Raw genomic sequence first — 17,159 nt, forward strand, 5'->3', positions numbered from 1 at the left:
AAGTGCTGTCCTCTCTTGATTGCCCACACTTAGTTCCTATCCCTCCCTAGCTGATCCTTCCTGTTCCTGTGTTACTCTCTTAACTGGCCTTTTCTACCCTTAGAGTCCCAGAATTACCTTTTCTGTTTATGTTTCAAGTTACTCCTAACTCAAGGAATCTATGTTCAATTTTTCACACATTTCCTGAATGCTTATAATCACCAAAACCACTTATTTCCTAGCAGAACTCCCTGGATAAGTCCATTTGTCTAATATTTTCAAGGACAGCTTCTTAAGAATGCCCCTCTAAAATATCAACATAAAAACAAATTAAAATAAAAATATCAATAGGCATACCTAAAAAGAGTCATCCCCACATAAAAAAATATCAACAGGAATATCTGAAATTAACTATTCAACTGAAACCCTGCTATTCCTACACTATGCTGATAAAGGGCACTATCATAATTTTCCAAATAAAAAATTTCAGTCACCCTAAAATTCATCCTCTCCCCGTATACACTCAACTGACCACCACCCCATGCTAATTTTCTGCAATAATAATAATAATAAAACTTTTTTCCATTTTAAAATGTGGCTGAGTTAAATATACTTCACCCCTCTTTTTTTTTTTTTTTCTTTTTTCTTAGTATTAGCAGAGTTCAGAAAAGGATAAAGAATACCTGCTCTTGTTAGGTTAAGAAGAATAAAAGAAGTGCTATCACTTGGCTGTAGATCTTGCAACAAGCTAGGAGACTCTGGAGTGGACAAAAACTCTGGGGACTTCTGTACAGTCTGAGCCCTTGTCTCCTCTCCTTCTGGTCCCACATTCACCTGGAGACTTCTCAACACAGCCGAGGAAGGGACCTCCTTGGAGGAGTTAGTATGATTTGGAGTTTCATCTAATAAATGGACAAATACCACATTTTCAGGTAACACCAATCTCCAGTGAGTTTATCATTTTGATATGTAGTATCCCTTGGTTTCTAACACCTTTTTAGGACTAGACAGCAGCTCCATCTTACAGATACAGATTTTTACCTCAGAAAGAGAGATGACTACAAGTTCTAATAGGAGTCAATCAACAAATGACTTGGTAATAACTAATAACCAACCATCACATTTAAACATTACAGGTCTTTGCCCTTTAGAGGCTAGAAATCACTATCTTTTAATTTCTGTACCCTGGATAATGAATCTAGGGCTTTGCATGTACACGAGGTCGCTAAAAAGCTGACCTAAACCGAAGTTTTTTTCTTTCCTTTACTTCTCTCTCTTTCTCTCTTCCTCCCTCCCTCCCTTTCCTTCTCACTACCTTTTTCTTTTTGAGAGGAGAGACAGGAGAAATAAGAGACACCATAGCACTGCTCCACTATCCATGGTGACCACGGCTTCCATGTGGAATTGGGGCTCAAACCAGGGCCTCACGCATAATAAGGAGTAAGAAATTCCAAGTACTTCCCTCAATATCATTGTCTCATCTTTTCTTTCGAAGTTTTTTGAATGACTACAGCTTCTAACATCTATATCCATTTCTTCACCTGCCACCCTCTCTTCTACAGTCTCTTCACCAACTACATACTGTTTGCAGCTTAAGTAACTTGTTTCCCCCCCCCCTTAGCATAAAACTAACCCAAATGTTTAATTAAAAACAAAAAAAAAGGAAAAGGAAAAAAAAAAAAAAAAGAAAGGAAGGAAGGAAGAAAAACCTTCCATGTTACCATATGTCCTTTTCTTTCTTGTAGGAGAGACTGAAAATGTGGTTATGGGGAGGGGCCAGGCTGTGGGACACGTAGGTTACGTGTCACCAAGCTCAAGGGCCCCGGTTTAAGCCCCTGGTTCTCACCAGCAGGAGGCAGGGCTCACAAGTGTTGAAGCAGGGGTGCAAGTCTTTATTTCTCTCCCTGTACCTTCTTCCCCTCTCAGTTTCTCTTTGTCCTATCAAATTAATTTTTTTTTTTTTAAATCAAAGACTGCTCAGCTCTGGCTTAATGGTGGTGCCGAGGACTGAACCTGGGACTTCGGAGCCTCAGGCTCAAGAGTCTCTTTGCATAACCATTAGGCTATCTAGCCCCGCCCTAAATAATTTTTTAAAATGTAGCTATGGGCACTGTTATAATCTTATAAAGCACCATCAATTTCTTAATAATGCAAACCTATAAATAAATAAATAAATAAATAAATAAATAACCATAGTGTCCAAAACATTAAGAAAAAAAGTCACAGGGCAGTAAGATAACTCACCCAGTGTGCCAGTTTTTCCTGGTCATGACCAAGCTCTAAGTCTCACTGAAAGGAGTCTTAGTCCTGTGGTAGTTTTCCCTCTCTCCCTCTTTCTGTCTTGTTCTATCTGAAAAAGGTTTGCTTGAAGTCGTGAAGCTGCAGTGAAGATCAAAATATAGTTACTTCCTCAACTAAGCTTGCCTTGAGACCTCGACCACTCGCAGCCTGGATTTCCATACTACCACCACCACCACACCCCATGCAACAGATTCTGCCAAGGTCAACAAGGGTCTCATTGACCCAATTATCAATGGGAAAATTCCTACCTCACTGGGCTTCCTAAGAGCACACAACACACTGATTCTTTCCTTAGATTCTATGCCTGAGCTATATACCAATATTCCCCCTACTACTCTAGCTTCTTCTACAGAAGCAGTCACATTGAATTAACCTTGAATTTCTTTTCACCCTCACTTTCTACAAGTGAACACTGGGTCCTATGGCTGAAATTACTGAAGTGCGTATGACTCCCATGGTGCTTTCTCTTTATGATTCCTAATTTTCAGTTTTCACCTGCCAGTACTAAAATCGTTACCCCATTTCGCCAGTATGATAGAACAGTACACTCTTAGATAGGGTTCATCTATGGAGACTTTTTTCCCTCCCAGGCAAAGAAAACTGTTTTAGAAGAGTTACAGTTCATGCACTGGGTCTTTCTGAGATGTGGGTTTCCCTCTGGGAGCTCTGTTGCTTTGCCCTCAGGTGTTTCACTTCCCTCCCACATTGGTTGCAGGTGGGTAACCAGAAACCAGCCTGGAATGTCCAGAGGTAAATTTTAATTTTACCTGGTAACATTAACCGACTGCATTCTGTGGCCTCAGTCACTGGAAGGAGAGACAAGCAAGTAATGTCTTTAGCTTCTGATTCTCCTAGTCCCTGTCCCAGTGGGATGGACGTGTTCTGAACAAATTGTACCAGGAGCTGGGAAGAGAGAGAAGGGAAAAATTTAAAAACTGCACCCATGTGTCAACAACTATATTGTAAATCATTACGCTTCCCAACTCCCAGAAAATGGTCTACAAAAACAAACAAACAAACAAAAAAAAAACAGGTTGCTAGGAATAGATCTAAACCACTGAATTTACTAAAAGTGATGACAGGATTAAGTCTTGATTGCTTATTATTTTCATCTATATTCACAGAAAAACTAGATTAGCTATAAAGTCATAAACTTATTTTATCAAGCTCTCTAGAGAAAATCTGAATTATACATTTAAATTAATTTCTATCACTGTACACCAAACAGATCTAATAAAAATAAATAAAGCAATCACTAAAAATGCAGTTGCCGAGGTCAATAAAGTGTGTGCTTTGCAAACCTGAGGGCCAAATGGTCACAGTGATGCTCTGAGCTTCTTTCTCATAAACAACTTTTAAAATGCAACTGCTTTTTTAAAGCACATTTTATTGACTTAATTTTTTTATATATTTTTACTTTTTAGGACAGAGAGAAATTGAGTGGGGTAGGGATGATAGAGAGGGAGAGAGACAGACACCTGCAGACCTGCTTCATCACTTGTGAAGTGACTGCCCCATTCAGGCAGGGAAACCGGGGGCTTGAACCAGGATCCTTGCACTTCATACTATGTGCGCTTAACCTGGTGTGCCACCACCCCACCCTCTTAAAGCACATTTTACAATGCACTTTTCTGTGTGCTGACTATAATTCAGCATGACTGAATTGGTATGTTAAAGAATCAAACTGAAGATATTAAGTATTTATCTAAGGTCACCTAACTGGTAGCAACAGTGTCAGCTTCAAACTCAGTCTCATTCCAATTCAATTACCTTTCCATTAAACAGTTAAACTAAAAGCAAACAAAGAACCACAAGTTTTAAATTCCCAAATGACATTTAGAAAGAAAATATTTTCATGACTATATAAAAGTGATAAAAAATGGTTTGTGGTAATAAATACTTACACATTATATACACATATATGTAAATACTACATATATATCCAAAATCAAATTTTGTCATCTTAATTATCTAGATGTACAATATACAATAATTTTACACTAACTAAATAGCTTGTTAGTTCCAAAATATTGACTACATGGACCATTAGAGAAAAAGTTCTCTAATGCCTGAACTAAAGATTAACTTTAAAATATAGCCCATCAAAAAGAAAAACTAGGGGGTTGGGCAGTAGCGCAACAGGTTAAACACATGTGGCGCAAAGCACAAGCAGCAGTGTGAGGATCCCGGTTTGAGCCCCCGGCTCCCCACCTGCAGGGTTGCTTCAAAGTAGGTGAAGCAGGTCTGTAGGCGTCTATCTTTCTTTTCCCCTCTCTGTCTTCCTATCTTCTCTTCATTTCTCTGTCCTATTCAACAACGACAACATCAATAACAACAACAATAATAACTACAACAATAAAACAAGGGCAAAAAAGGGGAAAATAAATAAATATATTTAAAAAAAAAACAAAACTGACCAAACTCACCTCTGGTTTGGATTCTAACTCATCTGATAACATTGATTCAGCTTCCAAATTCTGTAGCTGTTCAGGGGAAAGATCAAATTTTAATTCAGAGTCAATGACTTCTTCCTGCTATGTTCATATTACTCTAGGAAATGCTAAGATTTTCCTGTAAGGTGCTATGCTGGATGGTAACCAAGACAGTCTAAAATAGGGAGAAAAAAAAGAAAGAAAAATTAAGAGGAAAATATAGTTAAGTAAACAAAAGTATTTCTTTACATACACAAAAATCATAAGGAAATAAAAGAATTCAACCCAAAACACATGTTCTGAAACAGAACAATTCCACCAGAGTAAAAAAATAAAATAAAATACAGTTATAATTTGGGGTCAGGTGGTTGTGCACCTGGTTAAGCGCACACATTATAGTGCACAAGGACCCAGGTTGAAGCCCCTGGTCACCACCTGCAGAGAGAAAGCTTCAGCAAGGCTGCAGGTATCTCTGTCTCTTTCCCTCTCTATCTCCCCTCTCAAAAAAATAAAATTTTTTTTTTTTACAAAGTTAAACTTTTGGGGCTGGGGAGATAGTATAACTGTTATGCAAAAAGACCTGAGGCAGCAAAGGTCCCACGTTCAACCCCCCAAATCACCATAAGCCAGAGCTGAGCAGTGCTCTGGTGAAAATATTGGGGCTAGGGAGATACAGCATAATGGTTATACAAAAAGACTTTCATGCCTAAGACACCAAAGGTTTCAGGTTTAATCCCCAGCACCACCATAAGCCAGAGCTGGAAAAGTTAAACTCTGAAAATTTTCTACTTTTAATAATCTATTCTAAGAAAAAGGAATGAAGGAGGCTGGGTCAGTGGCACCTAGTAGAGGGCACATGTTAGTGTACAAGGATTAGAGTTCAAGCCCTTGGTCCCCACCTGCAGTAGGAGAGCTTCCCAGGTACTGATGCAGGTATCTTCCTCTCTTCCTATCTCCTCCACCTCTCTCAAATTCTCTGTCTCTATCCAATAAATAAGTAACTTTTTTTAAATATGAAGAAAATAGCTTGAATATGGAAAAGGCTATATGCTCAAAGCTTTTGTGATACTATTAACAGCAAGCAACATATAAATTCACATGTCTACTCATTAGGCGATTGTTGATTAAACTGTAGTAATGTACAGGGTTATATAGTTGCTAACATTCTTGTGTTAAGATATACATAAGAAAAAGTAAAAGGAAACATATATATGATAGTAGTATATAGCTTATTTTCTCAATTCTTCTATAAAATTGGGGGAGTCGGGCAGTAGCACAGCTGGTTAAGCGTACGTGGCACAAAGTGCAAGAACTGGAGTAAGGATCCCGGTTCAAGTCCTGTTGGTATGCATGAGACCCCTTCTGTTTCATTTGGTTTAAATCCCCCCTGCTTAACACTATTCTATTTACATAACCACTGCATTCTATTTACATAACCGCTGTTAATAAGCACCACCCTCCCTCCAGGGCATTGGTGGTTCAGTGATAGGATTCTCGCCTGCTCCGCCCCCTCCTTGTCACACTCTGATTGTCACCAGTCACTTTTCTCTCCACCCTCTCTATGTCACATCCTGTTTCCACCCTACTTGGCAAGTATACATAAAGACAGCATTGTGAGTTTTAGGGTACCTTGAGTTTAGCTTAGCTCGGTTTAGATTGTGCTGCGTCCTGCATGAATAAAGAGATACTGCCTACAGCTCAGCCATGAGTCCCTGGTCGTCTGTTACTCGCCCGTGAAGCCAGCCCGGCGAAAACAACACCCCACCCGCAGGGGAGTCCCTTCACAGGCGGCGAAGCAGGTCTGCAGGTCTCTGTCTTTCTCTCCCCTTGTCTTCCCCATCTCTCTCCATTTCTCTCTGTCCTAGCCAACAATAATGACATCAATAACAACAACAACAATAAAACAAGGCCAACGAAAGGGAATAAATAAATATTTAAAAAAAAAAGAAACAAAACTCTTTGGTTCTCTTTAAAAATAAAATTAAATAAATAAATTAATTTTTTAAAAATTGGTCAAAAGTTGAATCATGTTTCCCCAAGTAGTGTTCTCAAAGCCTGATGCAGCTTGTTTACCCATTTACTTTAAATTCTTAATTATCCCCCTAAGAATTTTGACTTACAAATCCATTACATTTTGGACATTTGCTGCTAAAACCGGGAACACTATTAAATACAAAATAATCACAGCATAAAATGTACCTACCTAGGATAGTTTTCAATGGGTGTCAAGGCAGAGTAGAAAGTTAAGAGTAGGTATATTGCACCAAAGTAAAAGACTTTGGGGAGGGTGGGTGGGAGAGAGAATACAGGTCCTGAAAAAGGATGACAGAGGACCTAGTAGGGGTTGTATCGTTGTGTGGAAAACTGAGAAATGTTATGCATGTACAAACTATTGTATTTACTGTCAAAGAGAAAACATTAATCACCCAATAAAGGAAAAAAAATTAAAAAAAAAAAAGAAAGTTAAAGAGTACAGCCATGGCGTACGTCTCAGCAGTTTAAAGACTACTAGAATACTATGTCCTCAGGACAGTGGATGGAACTGGCAGTGATTATGCTTAGTCAAGTAAGGAAGTTAGGAACAACTACCAGATTTCACTCATATATGGAATATAGAGAATTGAAAACATATGAACGTGGAAAAAAAAAGGATCTGTGGTCCTGGGAGAACTGGGTGGTTACCACTGGAGGCGGGCAGGACACAGAACTTGATGGTGGCAGTGGCTTTAGAATTGTACTCCTATCCCCTATTATCTTAAAAATCATTAAAATTTCAGAGATAATTTACATGTCATTCAATTCACTCATTTCAAGAGATTAACTGAAATATTTCTGGTATATTCTAAGCGTGCAGCCTTAACCACAATCTATTTTTCAATATTTTCAATACCTCCAGAACCTTAGGCCCACTAACAGTCACTCTCTACTTCTTCCTAAACTCTCTCAACTAGGTCTAGGCAACTACAAATCTCCTTGATCTCTATGGACTTGCCTATTCTGGACATTTCATATGAAAGGAGGTATATCTGTGGTTTTTTTGTGTTCATCTGCTCTCACTAGATGTTTCCAAGCTTCATCCATGCCATAGTGTATTATCAGTAATACATTTCTTCTTTCTGTCAAATATATTCTGTTGTATGGCTATGCATGGTATCTACCCATTTACCAGCTGATGAACACTTGGGCTGCTTCTGGAATATTCATTCTCAAATAGTGTATGAATATCTTGTACAAGTTTTTATGTGAAGTTCTAAAGTCTGAGTCCCCGCAGTGCACATGCCAGAATGGTGGCTCTGGTTCTCTCTCTTTCCATGATAAATCTTTCAATAAACAAATCTTTAAAACCACAATGTTCAGAGGGCAGTGGGACATTGCTCAGACTTCTTTAATGTGGATGGTTGGTAGTCTTTATTACATTTTGTAACTTCAGCTGGTGGGCAGGTGAGATAAGTAAGGACCCTTACTTCTTTTAAACTCAGAAAAAAAATCACTCTTTGAACTCCATAAAAATGAAAGTGGTGGCCCCACACCTATGGACATCTAATCTTTGACAAAGGGGCCCAGACTATTACATGGGGAAAGCAGAGTCTCTTCAACAAATGGTGTTGGAAACAATGGGTTGAAACATGCAGAAGAATGAAACTGAATCACTGTATTTCACCAAATACAAAAGTAAATTCCAAGTGGATCAAGGATTTGGATGTTAGACCACAAACTATCAGATACTTAGAGGAAAATATTGGCAGAACTCTTTTCCGCATAAATTTTAAAGACATTTTCAATGAAACGAATCCAATTACAAAGAAGACTAAGGCAAGTATAAACCTATGGGACTACATCAAATTAAAAAGCTTCTTCACAGCAAAAAAAAACATTACCCAAACCAAGAGACCCCTCACAGAATGGGAGAAGATCTTTACATGCCATACATCAGATAAGAGTTTAATAACCAACATATATAAAGAGCTTACCAGACTCAACAACAAGACAACAAATAACCCCATCCAAAAATGGGGGGAGGACTTGGACAGAATATTCACCACAGAAGATATCCAAAAGGCTGAGAAACACATGAAAAAATACTCCAAGTCTCTGATTGTCAGAGAAATGCAAATAAAGACAACAATGAGATATCACTTCACTCCTGTGAGAATGTCATACATCAGAAAAGGTAACAGCAGCAAATACTGGAGAGGGTGAGGGGTCAAAGGAACCCTCCTGCACTGCTGGTGGGAATGTCAATTGGTCCAACCTCTATGGAGAACAGTCTGGAGAACTCTCAGAAGGCTAGAAATGGACCTACCCTCTGACCCTGCAATTCCCCTCCTGGGGATATAACCTAAGGAACCCAACATATCCATCCAAAAAGATCTGTGTACACATATGTTCTTGGCAGCACAATTTGTAATAGCCAAAACCTGGAAGCAACCCAGGTGTCCAACAACAGATGAGTGGCTGAGCAGGTTGTGGTCTATATACACAATGGAATACTACTCAGCTGTAAAAAATGGTGACTTCACCGTTTTCAGCCGATCTTGGATGGACCTTGAAAAAATCATGTTGAGTGAAATAAGTCAGAAACAGAAGGATGAATATGAGATGATCTCACTCTCAGGCTGAAGTTGAAAAACAAGATTAGAAAAGAAAACACAAGTCGAACCTGAAATGGAATTGGAGTATTACACCAAAGTAAGACTCTGGGGTGGGTGGGTGGGTGGGTAGAATACAGGTCCATGAAAGATGATGAATGACATAGTGGGGGTTGTATTGTTAAATGGGAATCTGGGGAATGTTATGCATGTACAAACTATTGTATTTACTGTTGAATGTAAAGCATTAATTCCCCAATAAAGAAATAAATTATTTAAAAAAAAATGAAAGCGGTGGTGATATTTAACTATTAAACAGCAAGATCAGGTCCATCAAATAAAATTTTCCACAAACCATAAGTAAGGAATCTTGGTTATTGGATAAGGTCTTCACAGCAGAACAAACTAATCTCAGAAACCTGGGAAACCATCTAATTAGTCCAGTTCAGCCCCTCTAGTCTGTCTACCCTTGGCAACAGCTAAATTTTACTGTGTACATGGGTTCCATATGGCTACCAAAGCATATGTCAGAATACCTGGAGAAAATAATCTTGGGATGACATACATACATACTTTCTAGAAATCCACTGACCCTGCCACTGGAATTATTGAATGTTATTACTCAGCCTAGAGACTAAAAACAAAGTGGACAATACAAACCTTTGCAATGCACCAAAGCGAAGAACACAACAAACCCCTCTAAGTTCCGACGGGGCTGACGAAGCAGCTCCTCTGAACAGCGCGCCTACACTGCCGTGGGCATGACATCGAGCCTGGTCCCCATCACACAGGAGGAAGCTTTAGTGCTACGGTGTCTTTCCCACCTTCCTCTCCGTTTCTCTTTATATCTGCAAAAGTCAGCCCAGATTGATAAAGCCCCAATGATGCCCACTCCCTTAAAGTTTTGAAAGATTAATCAAGCCCACTCTGAGAAGTACCACACTTCTGTTTTTAGGAAAATAAATAAATCCAGTGTTGTTAGGAAACTCCTTATAGAAGGGTTCCTTCTGAGGCCTTGAGACACACCCACTGCTGGGCTGTTCTGGACAAGGAGATACTTGATATTCTTAGTTGCAAGCTTAGGCACAAAGGCAGATAGTAACCAATCCATCTATAACCAAAAGGACTTTCCCAGGCACTTTTATCTTGCTCTTCTCCACCCTAATGCTGAACACTAGCCATATTATTAGTCTTCCTGAGTACATGAATCCTGAAAGTAAAGAGATTAAAAACTGCTACAGCAGTTCATTCAATTCACTGTGGTATTCAGAAGCTCCCCCATGGGACAGCTCTGGTCCCAGTACCTTTGATCCTGTGGGCTGCCCAATCATTGCTAAATACCTTTCTCAAGTAACTGTTCCCTAAGCCCCCCAAAAACCGTAACTGGCATCATCTCTCAAAAAAAAAAAAAACACTACTGCTTTTTGCTTCAAACCTTTTATTCACTTTATTTCCAAGATACGTATTTCTTTGACTTCACTGGTCATTCCTCTATTTATCTTTTTTTAATTACTACTTATATTAAAGAAAGCAAGTTTCCCCCAACTCTGGTCGCTTTGGTTTGTTTCCTCCACCTTGGGTATAGAAGCTTTCTTGGTTGATTAACTATAACCCCTTTTTAATTTTTTTTTTTTTTGCTTCCAGGGTTATCGCTGGGGCTCGGTGCCTGTATCACGAATCCACTGCTCCTGGAGGCCCATTTTTTTTCCATTTTGTTGTTGTTGTTTTGTTATTGTTGTTAGATAGGACAGAGAGAAATCGAGAGAGGAGGGGAAGATAGAGAGGGGGAGAGAAAGACAACTGCAGACCTGCTTCACCAATTGTGAAGTGACCCCCCCCCATGCAGATGGGGGGCAGGGGCTCGAACTGGGATTCTTGCACCAGTCTTTGTGCTTTGCCCATGTGTGCTTAACCTGATGCACTACTGCCTGACCCCTTATTTCTGATTGATAGAGTTTTACAGGGTAAGATTACATGATACAATTCTTTTTTTTTCTTTTGCCTCCAGGGTTATCACTGGGGCTCAGTGCCTACACTACAAATCCACAGCTCCTGATGGCCATTTTTTCCATGTTATAGGACAGGACAGAGAGAAATTGAGAGAGGTAGGGAGATAGAAAGGGAGAGAGAAAAGTAGACACCTGCAAACCTGCTTCACCGCTGGGGAAGTGCCCCCCCACGCCGCTGCCTTGCAAGTGGGGAACCCAGGGCTTAAGCCAGGATCCTTGTGCAGGTCCTTGTGCTTTGTACTATGTGCACTTAACCTAGTAAGATGGGTCCCCCCTCCCATCTCCTTAATTCCTCTATTCTGTCTCTAAAAGTTTCTCAGGATAGTATTCATGTCCTTTTCTCTTGTTACATAAGTATGAACTCATGGCTTTCAATTATATGTTCTTCTAAATCTTTACCTTGTAGTGGACACACATATCTCTTACAAGTCTGAACTGCAGACATGTATGTCCACACCTGTTTGGCTCCTCTAACATTTTCACTTGATATTTCAAATTTAACACGGTTAAAATGAATTATTTCCTAAAGCTCTTTCCATTCAGCTCTACCAGCTCTTTCCTCTCCTTCCTTCTCTCTCTCCCCCCCCCTCTTTCTTTCTTCCTTCCTCTCTTTCTTTCTTTTCCTCCATGAGCACTGCTCAGCTTTGGTTTACCGTGGTGCTGGGAGACTGGCCCTAGATTCTTCAGCGCCTCGGGCATGAATATCCCTCTGGCATAACTAGGATGCCATCTCTGCAGCCCAGGAGTCACTTCTGTTACTATCTTTGCCCCCAAAACCCAAACCAGGGGCAAGTCCTATTGATCCCACGAGAGAAGGCGACTCCAACTAGTTCTGCCGCCACTCCATTGCAGATCATCGCCAACTCCTGCTCTAAATTCAGTCACTGCTTCCTAACCGGTCTCCCTATGTCCGCCCTTTCCTCCCTTCATCCTCTTTACAGTGGTCATATCATCTTAAATGGGAATCCTACTATACCCCCTCCCAATGCATCCAGACAAAATCCAAACGTTTTCTTTTGGCATTGAAGAACCTGTCTCATCAACCTTTTCTCCAACAACACTCTCCCATTGTTCTCCCTTGATAAGCTTGATAAGCTCTAACCAGGTGACTCTCCCTCAGTTCTTTACTATGTTAAAGAGACTTGCTCTACCGGAGGAATGTTTTCAGCTGTTTCTTCCATTGGTTAGCTCCTTTTCTTTCTTCAGGGTTCAGTTTAACATTTATAATATTTCCCCATTCTTCCAACTTTTTTTTTCTTTTCTTTCTTTTCTTTTATTGCCACTAGGGTTATGGCTTTGGCTTGGTGTCCAAAGAGAAGGGGGAAACAACAGAAAAAAGGATACCTGCATCACTGCTTCACCTGAAGGTGGGGGTTGACCCAGGGTCCGTGTACATGGGCATGTGGGCTCTACTGGGTGCCACCACCTGGACTCCCAACTTACTTTTTCTTTTTTGCCTCCAGGGTTATTGCTGGGGATTGGTGCCTACACCACGAATCCACTGCTCCTGGAAGCTTTTTTTTTCCCTTCTGTTGCCCTTGTTGTTTTACTGTTGTAGTTTGTTGGTATGCATGAGACCCCTTCTGTTTCATTTGGTTTACATCCCCCCTGCTTAACACTATTTTATTTACATAACCACTGTTAACAAGTTCCACCCTCCCTCCAGGGCATTTGTGGTTCAGTGATAGGATTCTTGCCTAATCTGCCCCCTCTTTGACACACTCTGATTTTCACCAGTCACTTTTCTCTCCACCCTCTCTATGTCACATCCTGTTTCCACCCTACTTGGGAAGTATATATAAAGACAGCATTGTGAGTTTTAGAGTACTTTACCTTTGAGTTTAACTTAGCTCGGCTTAGATTGTGCTGCATCCTGCATGAATAAAGAGATACTGCGTACAACCCAGCCATGAGTCCCTGGTCGTCTGTTACCTGCCCGTGAAGCTAGCCCGGTGAAAACAACCTAACCCGTTGAAAACGACAGTAGTTATTATTGATGTCGTTGTTGGATAGGACAGAGAGAAATGGAGAGAGGAAGGGAAGGCAGAGAGGGGGAGAGAAAGACAGACACCTGCAGACCTGCTTCACCGCTTGTGAAACGACCCCCCTGCAGGTGAGCAGCCAGGTCTCAAACCGGGATCCTTACTCTGGTCCTTGAGCTTTGCGCCATGTGTGCTTAACTCGCTGCACAACCGCCTGCCCCCCCCCCAACTTAATTTTCTATCTCTGCTATCTCCATTATAGAATGTACCATAATTTATAGCGTTTAAAATATGTATATAGGGGCCTGGTGATGCACCCAGTTGAGTGCACACTACAGAACGCCTGGCTCAAGCCTCCAGCACCTACCTATAGGGGAAAGCTTCAAGTGGGGAGGCAGCGCTGCCTGTCTCCTTTCTCTCTCCCCTCCCCTCTCAATTTCTCCCTGTCCTACCAAATGAAAGAACAAAGAGGAAAAAAAAGTTTGTATAGCAGCCCTGGGGACGAGGGAGGAGGCAGTGGATAAAAGCACTGGCCTCTAAAACACGAGGTCCTGAGTTTGACCCCCAGCACTGCATGTGCCAGAGTGATGCTCTGGTCCACCCTTTGCCACCCCCATTAACTAATAAAGCTTTAAACATGAACCGAGTTCATTCATTGTCTAATTATCCCCTACATGTTAAGTTCTACATGCAGGGTAGGAAGAGCCTATGTTATTCACGACTATGTTTCCTAGAACATAATACAGTGCCTAGCAAAGTACCACAGATAATTTCATAAGGAGCCTGGGTCTCCACGAGACTATTCTAATACTGTGAAACCCTAAGACTGCTTTTACAATGAGCTCAAACGGTCTCCATCCAAGCTTCTTTCAAAGCATGTCACAGATACGGAATGCAGATACAGTGTATGAGTGACACCGCAAAGGAGACCCAAATATTTGGTCTCTATTCTTTTTATTTATTTGACAGAGACAACCAGAAATGGAAAGGAAAGAGAGACAGAGATATCTGCAGACCTGCTTCACCTCTTAGGAAGCTCTTCCTCCTGCAGCTAGGGACCGGGGGCTTGAACTCAGGTTCTTGTGCCTTTTAGCATGTGTACTTTACCAGGTGCGCCACCACCTGGCCCCTTGTCTCTATTCTGGACCTTTCCTCTGAACTCCAGATTTTCATTCTAAAGGCTTGCTGTGTGTATCTCCACATGGACATCTATCAGCATCTCAAACTCAACAACGTTCAAAATCCAAAGTATCATACCCCCCCATCAAACCTGTTCCTCCTGTATCATCCATTTCAATTATTGCCCAATCTCCTATCACTCAACTACAAATTCTAGCTCTTTAACAATCTCTCTCATAAGCCATATTTAAGTAGTTCCAGTGGTTCTGATTTCTTCAAAACTATTCCTAATGTAATACCCTATTTAGGTCAATTTACTACTTCATATTAAGAAAGTTTCCTGGGCTGGGGAGATAGCATAGTGGTTATGCAAAAAGATTTTCTTGTCTGAGGCACCAATGGTCCCAGGTTTAATCTCCAACACCACCATAAACCAGAGCTGAGGGTTCGGGAGATAGGGTGATAGTTCTGCCAAAGACTTTTGTGCCGGAGGCTCTGAGGTTCAATCCGTTGTATCACCATAAACCAGAGCTGAGCAGTGCTCTGGCTTTTCTGTTTCCTCCTCTCTGTGTTTCTCACTAAAATAATTAAATAAATAGATAAGTGATAAACTATTAAGAAAAAAAAGAGCTGAGCAGTGCTCTAAAAAAATTAATTTCCTGCCTTGCCCTGTCCTGCCCTTAAATATCCAATCACTCCAGTTATCTTTCCAAACCCAGAATTTTTTTTTTAATTCACTTTATTTATTAGATAGAGACAGCCAGAAATCGAGAGGGAAAGGGGTGATAGAGAGGAAGAGAGACAGAGAGACACCTGCATCGCTGCTTCACCACTCAAGAAGCTTTCCCCCTGCAGCTGGGGGCCAGGGGGCTCCAGCCCAGGTCCTTACCCATTGTAACCTGTGCGCTCAGCCAGGTGCGCCACCACCTGGCCACAACCAGAAATGCTTATGTCACTCCCCTTATACAAAGATTAGCGCTTCTGATTAAGTCAAATCCCTCCGCCTGGCATTTCAAGTAGTCTGTGATATGCTCTCAAATTTCATTCCCTTTACATTCCTCGACGTTTCCCTTACTCCAGCCTACACTGGGCTAGCTGTTAAACCAATAACTAGCTTGTTTCTTCAATAAGAAACACCCCAGTCTTTTAGATTCCAACTCAAATCTCTCTCCTCGGTTAAAAGTCTGATTCTTTCCCTCCAGTCAGAAAGCATCTGTCTGTCCTTTGCTACTGGCAGGACAGAACGTTCACCCTCTACAGCACTCACTTCACCCTGCCTTGGCTGTTAGTAGTAGTCTATATTTATATTTTTCTCACGATTTTTTTTTGAATATGCTCACTCTTCTCCCATTAACTTATACTTCTCCCTTTGCAAAAACTAAGCATTCAATTAAATATTTCACTAAATAAATAAGTGAACCCTTATTTATCCCCATTCACCTACAAAAAGGGGAAATCAAAAGCTACAAATTACCCAAAATTAACCAGCTACTTCGATATAAACATTTATTTATTTTCCAGAGCACAGCTCATTTCTAGCTGCGGGGGGGGGGGGTGTTGGGGAAGGGGAATGAACCTGAGACCTCTGGTGTGAAAGTCTTTCGCATCAACATCGCGCCATTTCCCCCACCCTGATTTGTAAAAACCTGAACTGGAATCTTACTGACGATGAGTTTAGTTGACTTTACTCGAACCCACACTGGAATCTCTCTCTCTCTCTCTCTCTCACACACACACACACACACACACACACACACACACACACACACACGGGGAATATGCAAACTGCCTCCCACTTCGTCTCAAGCTTGCATGCATTCCTGCATGCATTCAGACGCGCTGCGCTGATCCTTGTGTCCAAGGCGAGGCAGAAACACAAAGATCCTGGGTCCGAACTGCAGACTAGATGCCTACCAGAGTCTTCTCGCGAGTCCCACTCTCAAGGGCGAATGGAATCCTTCGGGGAAACTTCCAGCCGTCTGTGGAATGCAGGTTGTCAAACTCCAGGCTACAGCTCGGTGGAGACGTGACAGGGGGCCCGGAGCCCAACCCCTCGGGCCCCAAAGTGAGCGAGGGCGCCGAGGGGCGGCCGCGGGTGTAGACGCCGGCGAGGCCCCCGCCCCGGCCCCCAGCGCAGCGCCCAGAGGCCCCGCGCTCCGCCCGCAGGCCCCCGCCCCGGGGCTCGGGGACTCGGCCTGTCTCAGGAGCGGCTCGCGCCCGGGCCCCCGGCCGGAAGCCCAAGCCGCCGCGTTCCCACCCGCCAGATTCGGGAGGCGGCAGCGCTGTGCTCTCCGCGCGCCATCAAGACCCGAACCACCACCCCGCTCCCGCCGAGGAGCCGGTACTGACTGTGTCCCTTTCGGGGATCCACCCGCTGGAGCTACGTAGTCGGCCCCCGACCCCCAACCCCGACCTGGAGCTCACCTTCCACCCCCGGGCAGCCCAGCAGTCCCGGCGGTCGGTGCCGAATTCCGTCCACACACAGCGTCTTCCGGCTCCCGCCGGAAGCAGCTCGAGCGCGGGACAGGAAGTTTGGCTGCTCCCCCCCGCGCCCCGCACACACCCACTCGCGTTCCTCCTGGCGGCTGCCGGGGGAGGAGGAGGGGCTGTCTCCCGCGTCCCATTCATTCTCTGGGCCTTCGGGTGGTCTCCGAAGCCGGAGAGACGGGGGCCGCGGAGGGTGGACTAAGTTACGATGGAGGCTCCCGGCTCAGCTTCCCCGGAGTCCTTACTGAAGCTTCACTAGCA

The 17,159-nt window shown here is 42.5% G+C and overlaps 1 protein-coding gene across 6 annotated transcripts in view; it reads right to left on the bottom strand.

Moving 5' to 3' along the window:
• The window catches only part of ZNF410 (zinc finger protein 410), a 37,205-nt gene extending 20,272 nt beyond the window's left edge, over positions 1-16,933 (bottom strand). Inside the window, exons 1-5 of one of the 6 annotated variants that reach the window (XR_009545387.1) lie at positions 16,836-16,933; positions 16,326-16,390; positions 4,707-4,763; positions 3,048-3,183; positions 663-881 (exon numbers count right to left, since the gene is read on the bottom strand). Coding sequence is in view for 5 of the 6 variants with exons in the window: in XM_016187537.2 (XP_016043023.1) it covers positions 663-881; positions 3,048-3,183; positions 4,707-4,739 (388 nt within the window). In the remaining variant the exon portion in view is untranslated. The remainder of the gene's footprint in view (positions 1-662; positions 882-3,047; positions 3,184-4,706; positions 4,764-16,325; positions 16,391-16,835) is intronic. The other 5 variants (XM_016187537.2, XM_016187536.2, XM_007521733.3 and 2 more) reach the window with 5 other exon arrangements.
• Positions 16,934-17,159: the final 226 nt, after the last annotated feature.

This window comes from Erinaceus europaeus, chromosome 16 (genome assembly GCF_950295315.1).
Source record: "Erinaceus europaeus chromosome 16, mEriEur2.1, whole genome shotgun sequence".
Lineage (NCBI taxonomy): Eukaryota > Metazoa > Chordata > Mammalia > Eulipotyphla > Erinaceidae > Erinaceus > Erinaceus europaeus.